General features: G+C 42.8%; 1 protein-coding gene and 1 long non-coding RNA gene across 6 annotated transcripts in view; one reads left to right on the forward strand and one right to left on the reverse strand.

The window, feature by feature from the left end:
- Nucleotides 1-24,329, reverse strand: part of Cdc14a (cell division cycle 14A) — a 160,470-nt gene that overhangs the window by 20,182 nt on the left and 115,959 nt on the right. For all 5 annotated transcript variants that reach the window (XM_031375261.1, XM_031375260.1, XM_031375259.1 and 2 more), the window contains 4 exons: nt 14,296-14,455; nt 4,507-4,619; nt 3,231-3,278; nt 592-717 (listed from right to left, as the gene is read on the reverse strand). In XM_031375261.1, coding sequence (XP_031231121.1) covers nt 592-717; nt 3,231-3,278; nt 4,507-4,619; nt 14,296-14,455 — 447 coding nt within the window. The remainder of the gene's footprint in view (nt 1-591; nt 718-3,230; nt 3,279-4,506; nt 4,620-14,295; nt 14,456-24,329) is intronic.
- LOC116093679 lies at nt 6,086-6,558 on the forward strand. The gene is made up of 2 exons (XR_004119789.1): nt 6,086-6,162; nt 6,316-6,558. It is a non-coding gene; the product is annotated as an uncharacterized LOC116093679 (long non-coding RNA).

Consider the following 24,329-nt stretch of genomic DNA (forward strand, 5'->3'; position numbering starts at 1 on the left):
TAAACGTGGAATCACAACAATACCAGGGAGATGGTTCTGATCCACACAGATGACTAAGCGGCTTCATCACTCTTGGTGACGTTAACATTCATGGCCTTATGTATACATGTCAAGCTCCTTGGTCGAAAGCAGTTTACGAAGACTCAAAGAGACCAGCTTGAACACTGATTGGTCTTAAGTAGAACATTTGAGAACTGTATCTGCCACGAGCAAAGAGTGAGTAGCTGTAGGGAGAGTCTGCAAGCTGACTTAAGTCCAAGACTTAGCCCCAGATGTATTCTAGCGTAAGATGACATCAGACTCTCTACCAGCTGTGCACTCTGGGTGAGGAACAGGACGGTTGCCTGACTACATCGGCATCACATAAAGCAAGGTGGAGAGTCACTAGGAGACTTCGACTGTCAACATCTAACCAACCCCTCTGCAGCCTGCCAGGGAGGTAGGACGAAAAATCCCAGAAATAGAGGGGGTTCTTGGGGTTTCTCCAGTTCTTCCCAGTACCCTCCTCTCATAGATCTGCAGCCAGATTCCTAGCCCGAAGTAGACCTTTCTTACCTCAGGCTGGTGCCCTGTAAGAGGTAGAAGAATTACCTTCTCATATTTGCTCCTGAAGACAAAGAACCTCTGCTTATCCTTTTGGCTGTCACTGAAGGGGACAAACACACTTTGGGGGTCTTCACAGTCGACACAGTTGGTTGCGGCGGCGAAGAACTTAATCTTTGTGGTGGGGGAGAGGGGAAGGGACAGAGCGTCACACTAAAGTTGTGCTACCTAAAATATTCAGCAATGAACTATGATAAGGTAAATTACAAACACTCAATGCCTTAAAAGGGCATGAAAAAATGAGAAAGTCCCATTCAGATCCCCTCTTTCCCTTCCAGCATTCAATTGCCTGATATATGCCCACCATAATTTTTCATCTTCTTGTTTCTTTCCTTCTTTTCTCTTCTTTCTTTCTTTCTTTCTTCTTTTTTTTCTTTTTCTTTTTTCTTTTTTTTTTTTTTTTTTTTTTTTGAGACAGGGTTTCTCTGTATAGCTCTGGCTGTCCTGGACCTCACTCTGTAGACCAGGCTGACCTCAAACTCAGAAATCCGCCTGCCTCTGCCTCTCAAGTGCTGGTATTAAAGGTGTCCACCACCACTGCCCGGCCATCTTCTTATTTCTTTCGCAACGATTCCCTCTGATGAAATCTAAAACATCTGATACTTCACTCTTCAAACCATTTAACCTCTCTTCCATCTCTACGAAGTCTAGCTCAAAAGCCTTGGCTTAGCTTATAAAGATAGATAGATAAATAAATAAATAAATAAATACTCTAAAATCTGGCACTTGCTTCTCTGAGTGGGTCCTACCAGCTACAAGGTTGAACCTACATAGGCAAGCACATGCTGACCTCCAGCACCCCTCCCTGTTGGTTGGTTCTCACCTGTCTGTACACCCCAGATTGAGGAGCAAAACCATTCATCATCTGTATGTGCAACTGTATACATTGGTTTTGTCCCGTTCAACAAGCAGGAAAGTTGACCAGACATGCTAGCCTAGCTGTGGGTTCCCTGAGGAGACTGCACTCACTCCTTTGTGTAGTTTGTTTCCTCCTGCAAGGTGTCCTCTTCTCTCCTTGCTCCCCAACTCCGCCCCCAATCTCACACTTCCCACCTACACCTTAACGGACCATTTGGTTTTTACCTCCCACAAGGAGGCTCTCCTGAATCCCCAGGCAGGATCAGCAAGCTGTTTCAGTGGGCACACTCCCAGTACATCACAGCTCCTATACTGTACTTCATCATCTCGTTTCTGCCTATTTCCATAACCCACTGTAAACTCTGAGAGCAAAGACTCTCGTCTCTCATTTCCATTCTGAAGGGCTCAATGGCTGCTCCATCATCAGGTTCCCAGTGGACATGGGGGTGGGGCGGGATGGGGGGGGGGTGGACTTCACTGAAGAAAGCCAGGGCTCAGATTTAATATCAAATATCTTTGGTCCTAGGAAAACCCTGTGTTGAAGCTGGACCGTGCTTTCTGTCTGCTTCAGCAAGCTGTGTTTACTCCACGCATCTCATCATCCCTCTCCGTAAGCACTGCTTATGCCATATCTTCCCCTAAAGCAAATGTGCTAAGGTTATACAGGGAAGTGATGGAGACTTTGGAGAAACCTGGGCCAAATGAGCTACCCATTCAACAACACTATGGTTAGAGTTTTCTCCTCCAGAAGTTAAATGGCAGCTTCTTTGTCCCATTGTGTCAACAATAGTAGCCAATCACTTTTAGTGTTCTCAGCAGTTGTCACAACAGATCCAGGTAATACCAGTAGCCAGGTACCACTCCAGGAGGATCAAAGGACTTTTTTTTCAAGAGAGGAACACAAATGCTTCCTCTTCTCATGAATAACAGAGGAAAAAAAAAAACTACATAGAGATGAGCAAATAAAAATAGAATAAAGGGCACTAGCAAATGGAAAGAGATCAGAATCAGTCTCTGGGTTGAACAGAAAGCTGCAGAGCACTTTGGAATTTACTAGAGACCAGAAGGTGCTGGAAGTTCAAAGGGCCTAGAGGTCATAACTACCGCACATAGCCTGAGAGAAGGACAAGAAGTGTCCTTTCAACAGTTAGCATTAAAAATGTAATTTATTTCAGATTTGGAGAGAAGGCTCAGTGATTCGGAGCACTTGCTGCTCCTGCAGGGGGCCCAGGTTTGGGTCTCAGCACCCACATGGCAGCTCACAACTGTCTGTAACTCCGTGTCCAAGTTATCCAATGCCTTCCTCTGACCTCAGCAGGTACCAGGCACACAACAAGATGTACATATACACATGCAGGCAAAACACTCTCACACATAAAATAAAAATAAATAAATAAACTTAAAATAATTTTTAAGCCAGGGGGTTTAATTGGCATTTGGGAGGCAAGAGCAGACTCATCTCTGTGAGTTCAAGGCCAGTCTGGTCTACATAGTGAGTTCTAGGACAGCAAGAGTTATGCAGAAAGAATCTTTCTTGGGGTGGGGGCATATTTTAACAATCAGGAGGAAAGAGGATATGAAAAGCTATAAGCCAGGAGAGGGATGCTCAGTGATAAAGAATATACAAAGCCCTGGGTTTTATTCCAACTACCAAAATTAATAAATGAATAGAGAAAGCTGGTAGTTATATTTATTTTCATGGAGTCTGATTCTTGGGAAACGTGTCTAAGAAGTCATATATATTGACAGTGGCTAATTGTGGACAATACCTGAAAGTCTGGGCCATTGCCCTTTGGTGTCCTTTCATATCATCTGACCTGCAAAAACAGAAGACAAGAGCACAAACATCACCAGGTTTCCACAGTTAAACAAAGACCACATATGACAGTTTTGTCAGAGACATAAAGATGTTAAACGATCGAAAGAGAAAAACCAGGCCAGGTGGATATGGGCATTTGCCTACTTTACAGAATGAATCCCAACACTCACCATGAGTGTTACTTATAGCATCTTGCCTTTACACAAAAAGACAGCTCAGTAGATAAGGGTTTGCTGATAATGCCATGATGGTATTGTAGAAACGGAAGTCTACCCCACATTTGGAATATCAGAGAATTCAAAAGAAAATTCACATCTAAACATGGCTTCTGAAATCTGTACAGGAAAGATTGGTCCCTTTTCATATATGTATTTGCTAAATTATACTTTCTTCCAATACAAAGGCTTTCAACCTTCCTAATGCTGTGACCCGTTAATACATTTCTTTATGTTGTGGTAACTCTTTTCCCGATCATAAAATTATTTTTGCTGCCACTTTATTACCATAATTTTGCTACTGTTGTAAATCACAATGTAAATATCTTACATGCAGGATAGCTGATAGAGGACCCTTGTAACAGGGTCATTCGACACCCAAGGGGGCGTGACCCACACAGGCTAAGAACCGCTGTCCTGATCAAACCAAGCCTTCCACCCTAATAAGATTGCTTTTGTTTTTCAACCTTATGTAAACAATCACAGGGTTTCAACTTCCCTGTAGTCACATGTACACTCCCAGCACTGATTTTGTTGGGTAATTTCAAACTTCAAAAGCAAGATGTCCTATAATTTCCCAGACACATGGAGGAATCACTTATGCAATCCTCAAAAATCAAAAGGTGAAGTCAGGTAGTGGAATACACCAAAACTTGGCCCAACCTTTCTTTTCTTCACACTCTGGCTTCCACACAAAACCCTGGCACACCTGTGAGGACCCACCAGAGCACCAGAAACCTTGTAAAACTCCAAATAGAATTTAGAACAGAGAACCAGAAATAACTGCTCAGCAGCAGCTTGAGGCAAAATTCCAGAGACAGAGATGTAACAACTGTTTTCCCAACCGTGGGGAGACACATGACAGCTGGGAGTGGGGGCAAAAGAGCCATGTGTCAGAAAACACAGGTAAACCTGGGATTTGTAGAATGATGCTCGGAAGTTAAGAAGAAACATGTTACCCACAAACGGAGGTGCTCTATGAACTCAAAGGCTTAATAAAGATGGTGCTACCTAAATGCACAGGATGGTGAGGAGCGGGGCTGCCTCTGGCTTTTTAAGGCACGTAGTTTGTCGCCCTGCGTTACGTTGTTTTTAATTTCCATATCTTCGTCTTCGAAGTTATTCTGAAAAACAGGCATGTCCATAGAAACATCATTACAAACAGTTTAGCTTTCTACTGATTTCTTAATAAAGCATAGGTAATCTATAGTTACAGATAAGAGCAAATGATCTTACTTACAAAACAGAAAATGGCCTCACTGTAGATTGAAACTTTTTTTTTTTGGTTTTTCAAGACAGGGTTTCTCTGTAGCCCTGGCTGTCCTGGAACTCACTCTGTAGACCAAGCTGGTCTTGAACTCAGAAATCCGCCTGCCTCTGCCTCCCAAGTGCTAGGATCAAAGGCGTGCGCCACCACAGCCCGGCTGATTGAAGCATTTAAATGTGTTAAAAACTCAGCAGTTAGCACACACTCAGCATTTAAATATATCAGTCAAAAAAATTCCAAGTCAAAGAAGCGTAGAGCTGGATATTGGAGTGTCTGAAATATGCCCATGACAATGAGGTCAAGCACCAGAGAGACTGTCATGTGGACACATGAGGCTTTGGAAACTGGCCTGGCTCAATCCTGACTACAACACATCCCGGATGTTTCCGGGAGCCACTACAGCACATTCCATAACCTACTTATGAGAGTGCATGGTAAGATAACTGGAGACATCTACCTAGTCACATCTAACGTTAGTTAACCCTCCAGGAAGCGCGCAAGCCCTCTCAGGAGTTAAAAAGCCAACAGCACTCCATCAGGAAAGCATATTTCCTTCTGAAATACCATAGTTTGGAAAGTAGAAGTGGCAGACTGGTGTTGCCCCATGAAACTTCAAGAGGAAGGGCTTCTCATGCTAACTCAAAAGGAGAAGGCCCTGTGGGAAAATGGAAGACATAGCTCTCCATCTAATACAACCAGGAGGTGCAGGAAGAAAGATTTTTGGTTTGTTTTTTCTTCATTATTTTAAAACATAATTGTTGGTCTTTAGAAATACAATAGTGAAACTACTAACATAGTCTGCTTAGAGGTCTGTGAAAAAGTGAAAAATAGGATATTTTTTCTCAAACTCTGTTTTCATATTTTAAGCTGTTACATAATGCCTGGAAATAAAGTAATTTTAAAAGTTATATAGCTAAATAAAATTAACAGGGTATTTAAAATAACAATAATATGTGGAGTTATTTTCTTCTTCACTAAGTTATACATTTTTAAAGAGCCATATTTTTGTTGTTGCTGTTCTTTGGTTTTGCCTTTTGTTTTTTTGAGACCGGGTCTCACTAGTCCAGGTTAACCTCAGGTTCATGATGCCCCCGCCTTACCCTCCTGTGCTGGGATTACAGACCTGAACTTCCATGACCCACGGGTTAAAGATTTTTTTTTTTAACTTATGACAGATTTCAAAAACAAATAATAATCCTATAACGTACTATCACACACCTAACAATCTGCATTTAATATATTGTTTTTACTTTCTTCCTTTACTTTGCTAAAGTCTCACTCTAAGATATTGAGCCACCAACCAGGCAACATACAGGAGCTGGCATGAGGCCCCGACACATATACAGCAGAGAACTGGCCTCAGTGAGAGAAGGCACATGTAACACTGGAGGGACCAGAGAGTAAGGAGGCCTGGAGGGGTGGGGATCGATGGGATGGGAAACTGTCAGAGGGTGGAGAGGGGTAGAGGGTGGGGGAGCAGGGAGGGTGGGGGCAGGAAACGATTGGACTGTAAAAGAGATTAAAGATATTTAATAAATAATCTTTTTCTTAAGGGAAGGAAACAATACATATATAGTCCAAGCTCACACTCCCTAGAGAAGAAAAGAGAAGAGGAGGAAGAATGGCGTTGCAATCAGAAAATCTGGACGGGTGGAACCATCTAAGTCCATTGACATTGGATGTCAAGTTACAGGATTTGAAATTTATCCTGCTGGGTTTCAATCATGCTTTGATCCAGTATTTCCTCACTATGCCCCATTATTCCCTTTCAGAATAGCGATGTATATATTCTGTGCCATAGTATGTTAGAAGTATATTGTTTGTTTGTTTTCTTTTTTTTTATTTTACAAGGACTTACAGTTAAGAGATGATCGAGTCTCAGAAAAGACTTTGGCCTTTTAAACAGCGTGGGGACTGTGAAAGACTATGGGGACTTTTGAAATTGCACTAAACGCATTTTGTATTATGATACGGCTGCAAGTCTATGGGAGCCAGAGAGTGGAATCTGGTGATTTGAAGAATAGCCCCCATAGAATCATGAGTTTGAGTACTTGTTCCCCAAGGAGTGGAATTGTTTTGGAAAGATTAAGAGGTATGGCCTTATTGGAGTAGGTTTATCACTGTGCATGGGTTTTGAAGTTTCAAAAGCCAATGTTTCCCAGTCAGCACTCTCTCTCTCCTCTCTCTCCTCTCCCCCTCTCCCTCTGTCTCTCTCTCTCTCTTTCTCTCTCTCTCCCTCTCTCTCCCTCTGTCTCTCTGTTTCTCTCTCTCTCTCTCTCTCTCTCTCTCTCTCTCTCTCTCTCTCTCTCTCTCTCTCTCTCTCTCTCTCTCTCTCTGCCTCATGGCTGTTGTCTTAAGTATATAATGCTCCAGAGCCATGCCTGCCTGCCTGATGTTATGTTCCTCACCAAAATGGTCATGGAGTCAGCCCCTGGATGTAAGCATCAACAAATTCTTCCTTCTACAAGCTGCCTTGGGTCATGGTGCTTTGTCATAGCAACAGAAAAGTAACTAAGACCAACAGACGCACACGCAGATAGATAGATAGATAGATAGATAGATAGATAGATAGATAGATAGATAGATAGATAGATAGATAGATAGATAGGTAGATAGGTAGATAGGTAGATAGGTAGGTAGGTAGGTAGGTAGGTAGGTAGGTAGGTAGGTAGGTAGGTAGGTAAGTAGGTAGATAGATAGATAGATAGATAGATAAATAGATAGATAGATGATACACAGATACATAGATGATTTAGATAGATGATAAATAAAGATGATTTAGCTAGACAGATGATTTAGATAGATACATAGATGATAGATAACAGACAATAGAGTATATATAGTATGCTTATCATATATTTGTCTTAAATAAAATACAAATGTTAAGTCATTTTACGATCAAAAGCCACCAACAACCTCAGCCACTGGCACCATTCTCCAGGATTTTTACAGTGCTATGCACATCCCCTTTTCCCTGTCACCCTGACATTCTCCTCCTTACAAAAAAAAAAAAAAAACAGGTTGTACTACACACACAGCTTTGAGAGTTATTTCTTCATTAAGAATACATATTTACTGTGCTGTTCTAGGGCAAATGAAAAAGAGCCTCGCCTTGTCCTCTTCTAGCCTCATAAAATCCTGTTGTTGTCTAGACATGCTAAATTGTTTATTTAACGAATACTTTAGGTCAGGCTGTTCTTTGCCTTTCAACACTGTACACAGCTTTAACAAACATCATTCTAGATGCAAATGTTTGTCAAACACTGCTCTAGTACTGTGAAAGAAAAGTTCACGAAGCAAAATTGCTAAGCTCATTTTAAAGCTATCTTCTATATGCTAACCAATCGGCCTCCAAAGGATGCACCCTCTTGAACTTCACCTAGCAAAACTTAAGAGTACATCTTCAAAAGATTTGAAAGATATAAATGTTATCTTAATATGTAAATTCACATTTCATTTCTAGAAATGTAGACATGTTTTGTAGACCTGTAGGAACCAGGAGGTCTGCATATTTTTTATTTGTATACATTGTGTTAGGAGTTCTATATATTTTTAGAAATGTATTTGAATATACTGCAAACATGTTCTTCTATGTCCCATGGTTAGGAAATGAATTGGGGAAGGAAAAGACAAAGAGTGAGGTGGAGAGTTAAGCGGCTTCTGTAATAGTCTGATGGGAGAAGATGGTTTAGAGGAGGGTACAGCAATAAAGGGATAGAGGTATAATTGTTTGCTTGTTTGACTGTGCTTGGTTTTGTTTTTGGAGGCAGGGTTTCATGCCATCCAGAATGGCTTAAAATCACTAGGTAGACAAAGCTGGCCTCGGGCCCCTGATCCTCCTTCGTTCTCCTCCCAAGTGCTGGGCTCACAGAGGCCTGTGCTACTCTGATCCTCTGTGCTCTCAAATTCTTCACCAAGCATTACACAATGTCGTTCAGAACATATGTGCCTTAAGTTACGCAATCTTCAAAACAAAACTCTTTGGAAACAGATCTCCACCTCCTGAGATGCAGGGTTAAACACATGGACACAGCTACGTGTAGTAGGGAATCAAGTCTCTAATATAATCAAGTCACAGTGGCCTGAGGTGAGAGCTGGGGTTTCAGGGAGAACTAATTAGAGAGCTCAACTCTAGACACACACTGAGAGGCATAAAAACAGTCCAGTGGATTGGTGGACAGGAGATGGTTGGAAGATGTTGCTCATGAGATGCCGTTAGGTGTGTGGTACCAATTACTTTCATGTTGGTGTGATTGAAATGCCCAACAGAATCCATTTAAGAGAGGAAAGGCTCACTTGGCCTCATAGTTTCAGAGGAATTCCAGTCTACCACAGTGGGGAAGTGTGGCATGGAGGAAGACTCATGTGACAAATGTGGAGAAGCCAACCTCAAGGCTCTTTCTGACCATATTACAGCACATTTTCTCTCACCCTAAGGTGACCCACAGGCTCTTTGAGATCAATAACAAGCCTGACCCTGAGGGAGATTCTCATACCTTGGCTCCCCTAAAAGGCAATGGGTTATATTTTATTCCACCAGTCCTATGCAGACAATTATTATTATTATTATTATTATTATTATTATTATTATTATTATTATTATTATTATATAACAGCTATAAAATAGTGTCTGTAGCTCTTAGTTAGATAAAGTAATTACTGACCAACACATTAATAAAAATGGTAGCAGAATATGCTACCAGGGAGGTTGTTGACTGTGCCACTATGAAAAGAACTCAGATAAAATATAGCACCTTAGGGAATAAAGATGAGAGATTCTAGAAAAAAAATGACATAGGAGTTTGAAACAGAGGTGGGTGAAACAGAAGTCATGGGATTGCAAGGCAAATATCAGAAGTGAATTGTTAGCAAATTTAAACAATTTAAATAGAAAAGGTGGATGGGGCACTAGTACCAAAGTTGTTCTCAGTATTTGGATGTTGAACCTGTACAATGTCAAAGTTAGGGGAAGACAAAGAAATCCTCACAATAAGCTCCTGAGCTCAGAAGGGAGATTAGACTTCAGTGGTTGGAGCTGCATCTCGTTGGTAGAGCCTGGGCACTGTTGAAGATACAAGGCGAGATGGGGGGAGGGGGAGGGAGAGAGAGGAGGAAGAGGGAAAATAGGAGGAAAGAGAAAGGGACAAGGGAAGGAAGGTGACTTAGTTTGGGTTTGTTTGATCTCACTGCACTGGCCTGGACCTTCGAGAGCTGGACCACTTCCTCATCACCTCCAGTCTTCTGTGGCCCCCACCAACCTTCTGAACTAAAGCCAGAAGAGGTGCCCCACACTGTGAATCTGGGTGCTGCCTCCCTCCCGAAAAGCCTCTGGTAGCTCTTGGTGGCGTTCCCACGGGAACAGATAAACCTTCTCCCATCCTGAGGGTGGAAACAAGGTACTTGAAAGTAAGTCCTTGGAGATAGAAGATGGAATTCTCAACGATGCAGCACCACTTTCTTATCTGCTTAGTTACCAATTCACACGGAGTTGGCTGAACATTAGCAGCATCTGCATCTAATTAACATCTCTAAGTCAAGAGCATCCACTGGTTGGTAGAGGGTTGCTAGAATAGAGCCCTGGAGTAGCTAAATGAAAGACTGAACTTATTGTGACTCTGAGAGAAGTCTCAGAGGAGGAGCTGGCAAAGGTCTTGTTTTATGTCACAGAGACTGACACATTAGGCCACAGAGTGGACTCATGGAGAAGTACAATTTGTGAACCAGTGTGCCTACGCTCAAAAGACGACTCACTACAACCTGTGTGTGACCTTGGGCAGCTGTCTTTCTTTTTCTGCATCCATTATGTCTATTGAAAAGGGTCTTCATTCTAGTGACTGAGCCATATGGTGTAACAGGGGTCAATCCCTGTTATGGTGCTTAAAATGGTTCTTGGCACACAGCTACCTAGCTATCGCCACTAGACTCCTAGTTTAACTCAAATATTTGTCTTTAAATAAACCTCTTCACATTCCTTCTTCTGGCTACCTTCTTGGCTTCTTCTGCCCCTGAATGTCACATCGAATCCTTATTTTGGGCATCATTTTTATGTTTGAACATGTGACATCATCTCACCATTTGGATCGGCTCCATTTCTTGGGTCTGTTCTCGTTTATTCTTGGATCTGAAATGCTAAGCTTTCTTTGTTCATTCAAGTAGCATTTACTAAGACTGTGCAGCCCAGGGATCAAAAATGTGATGGGAGTAGGTTAAAAACCTAAGCATGGGGGGAAAGCTCCCAGCTCAGCAGGAGCATGGGGGGGGGGGACACAAGTTGCGCCCACATGGGTGGTGTGTGCAATTCACAGCCCTGATGGCCAGCTTCCACAAAGCCACAGCTTCAGCTCTGAAAGACTCCCCACAGCTCTGAGTGTGCGGAGAAATTCACCAGAAAGCCCCAGCCTTTCCAGTTACTGTTTTCTTGTATTCCGATGTTCTAACTCCATCATTACAGTGCTTCTTGATAACCAATCACAAGAAAATTACCTTAGAGCCACAAATCCAAATGGAATTGAGATCCTCTGCTTTAGATATTTTATTTTTATAAAGGTAATGTGAAGAGGAATATAGCCTCTTGTACTTTAGGCACAAAGAAATCCAGAACGTCCATGGGCCCCTCCTCTACAGACCAGTACTAAACATGGAACACACTAAAATCCCCATGGCTTTCTTATTTTTCTACTTGACATTCACAAAGCACTAATTACATCACTAACTCCGTTGAGTCCATTCAATTCCCCTCTCTGTGCAGTGCTCCATTGCATTGGTACTGGATTGCAGTTCCAGTACTGGCACTGGATTAACACATCTACAAAAACATCCAGAAATGTTCGTTGTATAAAGCATCAACTATGTATGAAGTGGCCCAAAAGCCACAAACAAGCCACTACGGAGGACGACATAATCTTTTATGGCACAGGCACATAGCACAGGGTCCTGTGTCTGAGCACATGGTCCCCAGCTGGTAGGACTGTTTTGGAAGGATGTAGAACTTTCAGGAGGTGAAGCCTGCCTAGCAGAAGCAGGTTGGTGAGAGGGACAGAGGAAGCCAGGATGTGAGCTTTAGAGCCCCGCCCATCTTCTAGGCTTTGTTCCTCGGCTTTCTGCTGGCTGTGACATAAGGAAACAGCTACCCCATGCTCTCCCTGCTATGGAAGCACCCAGTGCCCCACCTTCCCTGCAGCGATGGACTCTGCCCCCTCAAACCGTGAGCCAAAATAAGCCCTTCCTTCCTAACGTGTTCTTTTCCAGATGAAGCAGCTGATATTCCATTGTACTGCGGCACCTGAGGGGTTCTATTTGGTTTGGTTGTTTCTTGATTTCCTCACTGTACCAGTACAAACCATAGCACTCACGAAGAGCTGAAGTGACATAAATATTAATGGGCCCTACCAAAATGTACATATTTGAATATAGTCCCCAGAGTTTCTATGTTGAAATCATAACCCACAGTGATGGCATTTGGAGGGGGCCTCTTAGGAGTGGTTCGTTCATGAGATAACCCTCAGGAGTGGAGGAGGTCCCCCGAGAGCTGCCATTCCCTATGAGGTCAAGGAGCATGCACTGTCTATGGAGTAGAAGATAGGTCCCCAGTTCCTTCAGCAGTCTCCATCCTGTGTCCTAGAGTGATGCTCTCCCTCACCTCGACAAGCTCTCATGCCTTTCTGGAGGATGCCAAGCATTGGTTTGAGACAGCTATGTATGCCATCCATGTGGCTCCGGGGGAGGGGGGGAGGGGTGTAAATTTCCTCAAGACTCTAGTCTGGGTCAGTGGACACCCAGCTAAGGTAATGTAAATCTACACTTACTGCTTAAATATTTCACCAGGCTCTTTCATTTCTGCATGTGTGTAAGTATGCGCACATGCATGTGTGTGTATGCATGTGTGTGCATACCCATGTGTGCGCACGCGTGTGTATGCCATGTACATAGGCACGTATGTAAATGTCTGATGTTCCAAATTGACATCAAGTGTCCTCCTTGGTTACTCTCCACTTCAGTTGCTGAGGCAGGGTCTCCGACTCTGACTCTGGCTAGCCAGCTTGCCCCGGAGGTCCCCTGACATTGCCTCCACTATTCTGAGATTATAGGTGGCTATCACACTTGCCCAGCTTTTCCTTGGTGTCTACGGAAACGATGTCCGGTTCTCACACTGACAAGGCAACAGCTTTATCCACTGACCTGTCCCCCGGCCCTCTCTTTTACCTCTTTATGAATATAAACACATAACCCAAATTCTTAGCTTTATTTTAGGCACAATGTTACACAAAGAGCTGAACTAGGGTCAGGCAGGATGGCTTGTGACTAATCCCAGCATTCAGGTGACTGAGGCAGGCAGATCACCATGAGTTCCCCGTTAGCCTGGGCTACAGGCCTTTTCCTGAGGCCTAGGGGAGGAAGAGACACCTAAACTAAGCACTGGACGCCCAGTTCTGGAAGCGATTCTGCTATTAAATAATTCAAGACTCTTGGGCACGTCCCATTTTGGAACTCTCATTTCTGATCCACAGAGGAGAATGAGAACAAATGACACTAGCACAGTTGCTTCCTGCTCCCCAAATGCTCAGACTCTGAAGGCTTCCTACGTCACTTCCTGCTACTTCAGAGAAAGCAGAGAACAATAGAAAAAAAAAAACCAAGCATGAGTTTGGGATCAGACAGACACGGGTTGCACCATGTTCTGAAACTGAAGTCAGCCCATCTCTGGAACACGAGTTTCTCAGCACCAAATGTTATCAATCTAATTCACTGGGTGGTAATGGAGATTAAATCAGCCATGACAGAATGGTGATTTAAAGTGGTTTGTTTGGAGAAGAGTCTGGGTAAAACAAATTGTCCTAACTCTGCTTTCCCGCTGCACTCTTTGGAAATTGAAATGAACTGGAGGCTTTCAAAGGACCACTTGTGCTAGGTACAGCTTCTACAAACACTGCGTCTAACTTTCTCTTCTTAGTATCTATTTCTGTTTTCAAATGGAAACTTTACTTTTCTGTTCCCTTTCTATAAATAGTCCTTGCACTCTCTACAAGCATTCTCCTTAAATTATGACTTCATTTCTGCCTTTACAAGGACAGCTAACTGGTTTCTTTGCTCTGCTTTGTGCTCTGTAGGACAATGACTCCAAGCTTAGAAACTTAGCCCTCCTAGGAACCCGGGGAATAGAGAAGGTCACTTGAGCAGGTGATATGGCTTAGCAGGCAAAGATGCTTGCCACCAAGCCTGATGACACTCTCATCTTGATCCTCAGAACTCACAGGATAAAAGGTGAGAGCCAATTCCTAAAAGCTATCCCTCTGACTACTACATATGTGTTGTAGCATGTGTGCATGTGCACACATACACCTCCCCACCCACACACCCCACACATAGATAGACAGACAGATAGACAGACAGACAGACAGACAGACAGACAGACAGACAGACAGATGTTTTTAAAAGAAAGGAAAGATAGGTCCATGGGATATATGTTCAATGAAGGAACAAATGGATAAAGACTGTTGGTGTTAGGGAGGCAGACACCTCCTGGGGGAACTTACCTCTCCAATCCTTTCTGTGCTTTGTAGTTTAGATAAATTCGCACCAATAGACATATCATCCAAGCTAGAAATAATTTTAGTAATACTTCCTTCATTAGACGGTCTATTTTTCAGTTTGGATCGAAAAATGTCGCCTTGGACCCACAATGATGCTTGCTTTCTGGAAAGAGAGAGAGGAAGAGAGAGAGAGAATAAAATATTTAAAATAAATGATGGCCATCTTCTTAATGCTATGATATCTTAACAAGAAAGATATTAACAAAATATTTAACAATTAGGCTAGAAAGGTGAAATATACCATTATGTTTCTAAATAAATTAAATATTTCTAAAGTTAGATGAGATTTTTAAAATACGAACAATAGCTCAGAAATCTATCCACACCAGTTCACTAACAAGCCAGGCTGTATCTGTCTTCTATTATGGTAGAAGTTATTTTTTAGAAGCTAACGCTCAAGTAGTACTTTTGAAGCCTAGGATATATAAGCAATGATGTTAGTATACCACAGAGTCACAGCGAATCTTCTATACCAGTTGTAAAAAGAGGGATTTAAAACAACCTTAGTATTTCTTTCCTTTGTGCAAATGTTTAGAAAAGTGTAGCCTAGCCACTTACATGTTTGTATCTTCAAAGCACCCTGCCCTCACTTCTGTATACTCCCAGCCTTCTACTTCACACCAACATGTATCATAACCCTGATCTGATGCTTGACCTCTTATGGGCTTCAAATAGTATAAGAAATAGCAGAGTCCTTGACAGAGAATGGATAGGTCTGGAGATGGCTACTGATTTCATACAGGAACACTCAAGAACAGTCGCTGTAACTGTCACTCTGTCTTGTCACACATTCAGACAAATTCTTCATCTACTCGAAACACACAGAAAGGAGGATTTAAGAATAAAGACGGAGCTGGTCGGTATTGGCCCAAGCCTTGAACCCCAGCACTCTGGAGGCAGAGGAAGTCGGATCTCTGTGAGTTCAAGGCCAGCCTGATCTACAGAGCAAGTTCCAGGACAGCTAGAACTACACTCAGAAAAACCCTGTCTTCAAAAACTAAGATAGATAGATAGATAGATAGATAGATAGATAGATAGATAGATAGATAGATAGATAGATAAGCAGGCAGGCAGGCAGGCAGGCAGACAGATAAATAGATAAATAGATAGATGGCAGAATCCTTGTCCCTTAAGAAATTCCTACTTTAATAAGGGGAAAGTAAACAGCTGAGATCCAGCATATTGAGGCTGTGGCCCAGACTCACATGAGACCCAAGGCAAAGGGGCCCAGCCATATCTAAAGGAATCAGACATCCCCTGAGCCCAGAATCCAAGTGTCTGTGTGTACATGCATCCACACACATATGCACATACACCTCTCTCTCTCTCTTCTCTCTCTCTCTCCCTCTCTCTCTCCCTCCTCTACCTCTCCCCTTCTCCCCTCTCCCTCTCTCTTCTCTCCCTCTCTCTCTTCTCTGTCTCTCTCTCTCCCTCTACCTCTTCCCTTCTCCCCTTCTCCCCCTCCCCCCTCTCCTTTTCTCCCTTTGTCCTTTTTTCTCTCCCTCCTCTCCATAAGAAAGGAAACCCTCCATAAAACACAAGGTCATGTTATAATGCCACAGTTGCATGTCCCACCTTCTGAAAGCCATGTTGGTGATGGCCAGCCTATCCATCCAGGTTTGTAAAGTATACCAGATACCAGAATTGCTTACAGACACATTTCTCAGAACAAATTCCTGTCCTTAACCAATGTTGGGCCCTATCTGGAAAGATAAGCAGGACTCATCCAGCCAAAATTATACTCCTCTTCGTCCCACCCCCACCCCATCCCAAAACAAGCACAAGTACCCCCTTAACAAGCTGGTTTATTTGGATGAAGCAGAGGACTTGGGGAAACATGCTTGCTCATGACGGGTCTCAGGTACCATGCTAAGGTACTTAAATGTGATGCCCCAAATACAGACATTGTGGGATCGTAGCATTTTTTTTAGAGATGTAAGAGAAAACAAAATGAAGTAGAAACAGAGGCTGAAGGAACTAAAAGGCGCTAAAGTGAAAAGAAATTTCAAATTCAAACATAGGTTATAAGCTGAAAGGTCGGAGCATGCTGACAGCTCTAGGGTGAAAATTGCCAAGTGACAACTTCCACTTGCTTGGTTTCAAAGACTCAACCTGCCTTGTCTCTGGAAAGACTTGATCTGAACCTGAATATTAAAGATGAATAAGGTGTCAGAGCTGAAGCAAGTGTTGCTAAGCAATGATGTACGCAATTGCTTCCTGAGCAAAAAGAAGCGGCCTTTCAGAGATCCCTTTCCACAGACGATGCTCTTCGCGCTAGCTTCCTTAGCGCTGTCTGTCTCACCTTAAAAGCTTCCTCTCAAACAAAAGAAGTAAAATGTGTCTCTTAAAGTATTTAACATTGAGAACTCGGTTCTTGTAAAGCTAACACATCTATTGAAAAGCCAGTCTTCCAATACTGTAGCACATTTTCCAAGAGCAAGAAATAACTGGCCCTTCACTAATAGATGGTGTGTTTGGAAGCAGCAGAGATAGACTTGTCTCCGTCTGAATGCAGCCTTTTGGAGAGACATGGTCAGGGTTGGGGTAATTGGTTTTGGCCACATCCTAGTCCAAATTGGTCAGATTCAGCTACACCTATGTGCAATATAAAAAATAACAAAGTCATCTGGCTTCAATATGAGCCAATGTGTAGTTACTTTGGATGCTTCTTTGTAAATATCTGCTTTTAGTACAATTCAAGTCAGATACGCTATTCTAAATATTTGTGATTTTGAGTGCAAGAAGGCACTGTGCAGTTGCTTCTACGTGGGGCTCACTTGTTTCCCCTCACGTCCTTAAGGAAGCTCTCACTGCCTTTCATTATCCTGTCTCTTCATTGTTATCTTCAGGCTTTCCATCCAAGACACTGCTTACCAGGATGAACCAACTTTGGCCCCAGTGTTCATCAAGAGCCATGATTTGGTCATTTGATATAGAAACTGAACGCATTTTCTTCTAAGCTTGTATATGTATGTGGTGTCATGTGGCGTGGTGTATGAGTGTATCTGTTTTGTGTGTATGGGTGTTGTATGTTGAATATGTGTATGTGTGTGTGCAAGTGTGTGTGAGTATGTATGTGTGTGTTATGTGAACATGTATGTGTGTATTTGTTATTTGTGTATGTGTGTGTGAGAGTCTGTGCACATTCATGTATATGTGTGTTATGTAAGTGTGTGTATATGTGTGCATGTGTTGTGTGTGTGCATGCATCTATGGGGGGGGTGTGTGTGTACATGTGTGTTATATGAACATGTATGTGTATGTGTGTGTGCAAGTGTATGTGTGTGTGTTTGTGTGTATGAGAGCATGTGTGCACTCATGTATATGCATGTTATGTGAGTGTGTATATGTGTGTGCACATGTATGCACATGTGTGCTTCATGTGTGTGTGCATGCATGTGGGGTGTGTGTGTGTGTGTGTGTACATGTGTGAGCATGTGAAGGCCTGAAGCTGTGGTCAGAAGTCTTCTTCAGTCACCCTCCACTTTACATGCTAAGACCGTTTCTATGATGAGCCCAGAGTTCCCAGACAAGCTAGTCTAGCTAGCCAGCATGCCCCACAGGACTGATACCCTGTCTCTGCCTCCCACATACAAAGATTACAGGCAGGCCAAAGAGTCTGTCAGGCTCTTACATGGGTTCTGAGGATCTAACCTCTGGCCGTCATGACTGCATGGGGCAAGTGCTTTATATTCTGAGCCACCTCCCCAGCTGCCTAATCCATTTTCTAGTTTGGTCTAGCAATGAGCAGAGGAGCAATCTTCTCTGTGCACACTCCCTACTCATGTCTCAGAGATATGACACAGGTAACTCCTAGCTTAGGGCACTCACAGGTGAAACAGTTGAACAATATCAAAATGGCAGACACCAAGAGGCAGAGTGTGTGAGGGAAAGTATTCAGAGAGTCACACGTGATGGGAGACCACATGGAAAATTGTGTAGGATTTCTGATGGTGTAGGGGAAGGCTTTTAATCCTCAAGTGCACAAGAGAATTACTAGAAAGGGGAAATCATTTGGGATAAACTTTAAAGGACTCAGGTAGATAAATCTACTTTTAGGTATAGGATTTCTATGATCAGCTGTGAGACCATCTGCCTGCCTGGCCAAAATGTACACTTAATAGTCTAGCCCAATACTCTTTCAACTCTTTCCATCTCTGGCCATTTGAGGACACAGGGCATTGTATGACTGCATATAAGACCAGCATGCACTGAAGGTAGAGATGTAGTATGGAGCAGATGCTGTGAAAAAGAACATGGCAGTGCCTCCAAAAGCCACACAGAGAATCCTGAATCATCCAGCAGTGCTAAAAGAACTGAGCATGGGCCCTCACTGTTTACAGTATCCCAAAGTGGGGAACGACTCAAGTGCCCATCAACAAGTTACTGCATAAACAAAATACAGAGGAACAGTATTCAGGACTTAAAGGAGATGAAGGGGCTGGCAGTGTAGCTCCATTATAGAGGGCTTGGCTTACATGTGAAAGACCTGGGTTCAATCCCCCATCAATGCAAAAAGGGGGAGCAGATAAAATTCTGATGTATGATATCAAGACAGAGCTATAAGTTTGACATGTATAATTAACTATTATGATGTGGGTGAATTATGAAAATATGCAAAGTAAAATAAGCCAGACATGATATGAGATGATATAATTAACTATTATGATGTGGGTGAATTATGAAAATATGCAAAGTAAAATAAGCCAGACATGATATGAAATACTATGAATATTTGGTAAAATAGAGGTCACCAGGAACTAGGAGAAAGGGGTCAGTGGAGATTTTATGTTTAATAGGTGTAAACTTTTTATCTGAATGATTAAAAAATATTCCACAAAGAGTAGGAAGGGATATAGAACATTGTGAATCTACTTAAGATCAGTAAACTGTATATCTAAAGTGGTTAAAATTTTATGATTAAAAACAAAATTTAATTTTATAACTTATTACAAAAAAAAATCCAAACTTTTATCTAATGTAACTGGCACAAGTATTTCAGGTAAGGTTCTTACGCCATAACTTGAAAATTCTACTTATTAATTACTGTTGACATTTGAACCCACATTAGGACTCTTTTCCTTCATAACTTTTTAATGTCAACTAATAGATTGACTAAATTGAAAGGCTCAAGAGTAAATATTAAAAAGAAAATCATCAATTTATGTAACTAAAAAAAAAATGTGACTTTTAACAAAGAATGTAAACTACAAACTTAAGCAAAAATGCCTGCTATTTTAATAGGCAAAGCATTACATCATCTAGTGTTGAACTATAATTTCTTAATAATATTAAGGACTTTAAGTTCTTATATTTTAGGAAAGACCAAGTATTACGTGTTTAAATGTGCTATTGAAACAGTTAAGCTGTGCTCCTTGGCCACTGCTGAATGTGCAAGAACCGATAGTAATCAAGCCTGGAGAACCCACTGGTTACTGTGTAGGTGAGCATGTATTTGAGCCTCTGATGTTCCTCCCTCTACTTCCCAGTGCTGGGATTCCAGGTGTATGCCACCACATAGTTCAACTAGGAGCCCCAAGCTTCTTAGCAAGGACTCTAACATAACAGAATTCTAAGCCTCACCCCAAGCCATGTATTTATGTGGCTGGGTATAGTGGACACGGCGGGGAGTGGAAGCCAGAGGACAACCTCATGTATCTTTTTGCATCTCAAGCCACCGCAGATGTTTTGTTTGTTTGGTTGGTTGGTTGGTTGGTTTTTGAGACAGAATCTATTACGGGCCTTGAAGCTAACCAATTGTCAAGACGAGCAGACTGTCAAGCCCTGGCCGATTCTTCTACCTCTTCTCTCCAGCTCCGAGATTAAAGGCGCAAGCCACCTTGCCTAGCTTTGTATGTGGGTGTTGGGGAACAGGCTCACGTCCTCCTGCCTACGTGGCAAGCACCCAATCAAACGGGCTAACTCCTTTGCCCTGGTGTCCCATTTTCTAAATAGTTTCTCTTTATCTTATTTTCAGTAATTTCCTAAAACAAAAAGTAATGGTTATTAGTTTCTGATCCAGCTCAACCCAACTATGAGATTAATTCACCAAGTTTTCTAAACACCTATGAAAGATGTGGTATAACTTGGCAACTTGTGGTATGTGGTGGTTTGAGAATGGTCCCCATTGGCTCACAGACCTGAATGTTTGGTCACCAGGGAATGGTATTGTTTGAAGCGTGTCATTGGAGGTAGACTTTGAGGTTTTCAAAAGCCCCAGTCAGGCCTAGTGGCTTTCTCTTTGAGCTGCCTGCAGATCCTGGTATAGAACTCTCAGCTCCTTCTTCAGCACCATATCTGCCTGCACACTGCCACCACACTCCCTTCCATAATGATAATATACTAAGCCTCTGAAACTATAAGCAAGCACCAAGTAAATGCTTTCCCCTTATAAGAGTTGCCATGGTCATGGTGTTTCTTCCAAGCAATAAAACACTGACTGAGACATGGCAGAATGGAGTAAAAATGAGCTGAAGCCCCTTTTTAACTAAATTTGGGGTAAGGCCCAGTGTCATAGCACACCGATGCATCGTGTTAGAAGTGCAGACTTCCAATGCCACCACAGATCAGCTCATTCAGGATGGGTCTTTAACAAATTATGTCACTGGAGCCCTGATGAGGAGGTTTGCAACTAAATGAAAAGGCAGAAACTAGATCTAACGGATGACTGTGTACATCTGATATCTATGGTGAATTTGGGAATCCGTGGGTTTAAAACTGAAAAGGGATGGAGTGGAGTGGGATGGCACTGGAGAGACAGACATCTCAATAGTTAAGAGCACTGGCTGCCCTTTGAGAGGACCTAGTTTTGGTCCTCCTGGTCTATACCAGTCGGTTCTGACAAGCCACCCGTGACTCCAGTTCCAAAGGATCTGACACCTTTTTCCGGCCTCCACAGGCCTCTGCACGCACACAGTGCACAGACAGAAAAGCAGGCACACATATTTACACATACAATAAATCTTTAAAAAAAAAAAAACTGAAAAGGGTTTCAGACACAAAGTTGTTAACTTTCTGAGGATAATTCAAATAGACAGAGCTCCCCAGTAAGGTGTAGGTTTTCAGCTCTATGAGAGAGGTTTCTCTGGAGAAAGTTTGAGCAGAGTGGGGCAGTGGACCAGACACAGCCTGACTCCACGTGTCTACAGGTTGTCTTTGAGAAGCAGGAGTTAGAAGTGGCCTAGTAATAACAGAGTTATCTGTGTATCATTTCAAGAATCCAAAGGGTATTTAATAGTAGAAACATCTTGGGCTCGCAGTGATATTTATAGCTTAAGAATGGTATTTTTAGTTTTAAGTTTAAGAAACACACTTGATGGGTGTTTCGCAAACATCTTTATTTATACCCTAGGGAAATCTTTAAATAGAAAAACATCAAAAGTTCAGAACTGCTGATGTGTTAGTTGATCAGCGATTCACAGAAGTGCCATCAAACCTTACTTAACGCAGGTGACACAAGTAGAGAGGCTCCTAAGACACATCCATCCAACACCTGGACCTTGGCTTTTTGTTTTGTTTTGTTTTGTTTTGTTTTTCAAGGAAATTGGAATATGACTAACCAGCTTTTCTACAGACAGATTTAGAACTGATACAGCTTGAAAGGCTCTGATGACTTTTCAGTTCTGAAAGAAAGAAGGCAGTCAGTCCCTCACGCCTATTCCATAATTTGTGACAGACGGAGCCGCTGTGGAACAGGCTTCACCCCCCACCCCGATTCTCTCCTAATGACCCTGTTAATTATTCACGATTTTGCGTCATCACTGACTTCACGCTCTTTGTCCTTCTTAGTGCCAGTCGCTCTTCAAAGCCTATTTTTTCCCCTTTAAATGTTCCCGGTACACGTCTCTAGCTCTGCAGCCCATATCTAGCGTCTCAGTAGGCCTGTCTCCCTGACAGACGGAGTAGCCTCCTTTTAGCTTCTCTGACCCCCATCTATATGATTCATCCTGTGCAGCCTGCAGCCCAGTCTTCCTTGAGCAGTACTGGCATCACATGACTCCTCCACATCAAATGCTCCAAATGTAAAAAAGTAGGACAACCACAAGGAGTTCAGAATAACCTTGGCTGTCACTGGAACCTGTGCACTCTACCTCCAGTGTTTTCTGACTGTGAGCTAACTTCTGTAGATGATCACAACCACGGTGGTTAAGAACACAAAAGTTGGGGTTTGGACATCTAGTTGCACTTTCACTGGGTTAAGACCAAAGTGTAGGCAGGCCTGGTTCTTTCTGGAAGCTCTGAGGAGACGATCTGTTACCCTATCATTCGCAGGGTCCAATGGCTGTCAAATTCCTTGACATCTTTCCACTCCTTCAAAGCATACAGATATATCCTCTGCCTTGTTGCCTTCTGCCTTAGATGATTCTCTGACTCTCACCAAAACCAAGATCCTTAATCCCTTCAGCAGGGTTCCAGTTTCCTTATACAGTTACACACACAGGAGCAGAGGAATGTAACGTACGTGGTCAGGGGTGTCGTACAGCCTACCATAGCAAACATCAGGTCCAAAACTACAGCCATGCTAATTTTCCCAAATTATAAAGCAGTGCCGCCACTTGTAGGAAGATGAAGCCCGCATGCTTTCCCCTGTTCTTCTCACTGACTATTTTTTTTTAAATCTCATATATGAAACAAACAAATGAAGACTCCAAAGAACAGAGGAAGATAAACTAGTTAGGAGTCGTGAGATTCAAGAAAGAACACGGCAATGAGGCCTCTGGGGTTTGTTTTTGCCACCTAAATCCCGTATTCGCTTCTAAAGAAGCGAGTGACCCACAAACCATGACGCTACAGGCTCTTTCCATCCACAAAATCTTACTTCCTATAGTCAAAGGGCCAGAAAAGGTGATCCTAATAAAAACAGTAAAGTTTCCACAGTGAATACTCTGTGAACAGCCAAACACCACAAAAAAACAAAAGTGGTTGTATTCTAACCCACCAGCAAAGGCTGGGAAGGGAGCGTAGAGTCCCACCCCACTAGGCTGTCCAGGGGCAAGCCTACTCCCTTCTTCCGTCATCACAGAAGCATTGAAGGGAGCCATGTAGTGAGCCAGATTCTGACATCTTTTTTTGTTTGTTTGTTTGTTTGTTTTTATTTTTCCCCCCTCCCCTTCTCCCTCTTGCTCCAGGCCCCACTCACTCTGGCCCAAAGGTTTTTCATTTGTTTCTTGCTACGGGTGGTTGTCAGGCACCAGGTGGTTGCTAGGATTTGAATTCATGACCTCCAGAAGAACAGTCGGTGCTCTTAACCACTGAGCCATCTCACCAGCCCCAGATAATGACATCTTGCAAGCAAGCCTCACTCCCTTCAGAGGTGCTCTCAGTAAACTTGGAATTCCATCCCAATGGACAGTTACTGGCACCCCTCCCTTCTCAGTCTATGGTGCCAGAGAGGGCCTCACCCATTATATCATCAATAGAACCACAGGGAAAGTGACAAGAAGCCTCCAGTATCAGTAAACACAGAGGGGGTAAATCCCAAGTTCTGTCTCTTCCTATAGCATCAAGACAGAAAATCTCGTGCCCTACCTGCACGCTCGTTAAAGCAATGCAAGAAGACACATACAGGCTGGGAACACAGATCGGCTAGTGGACTTCTTGACCCCCAGCACCACATAAACCTAATCCAAAAAATGGGGTATAGATCTAAACAGAGAATTCACAATTGAGGAATCTTGAGTGGTCAAGAAGCACCTAAAGAAATGTTCAACATCCTTAGTCATCAGGGAAATGCAAGTCCAAATGAGCTCTGAGACTCCACCTCACACCGATCAGAATGGCTAAGATCCAAAACTCGGGCGACAGCAGAGGCCGGCAAGGATGTGGAGAAAGAGGAACACACCTCCATTGCTGGTGGGATTGCATGCTGGTACAACCACTCTGGAAATCAGTCTGGAGTGGTAACTCCTGGGCATATACCCAGAAGATGCTCCAACATGTAATAAGGACACATGCTCTTCTATGTTCATAGCAGCCTT

The sequence above is a fragment of the Mastomys coucha genome, unplaced genomic scaffold (assembly GCF_008632895.1).
Source record: "Mastomys coucha isolate ucsf_1 unplaced genomic scaffold, UCSF_Mcou_1 pScaffold16, whole genome shotgun sequence".
Classification (NCBI taxonomy): domain Eukaryota; kingdom Metazoa; phylum Chordata; class Mammalia; order Rodentia; family Muridae; genus Mastomys; species Mastomys coucha.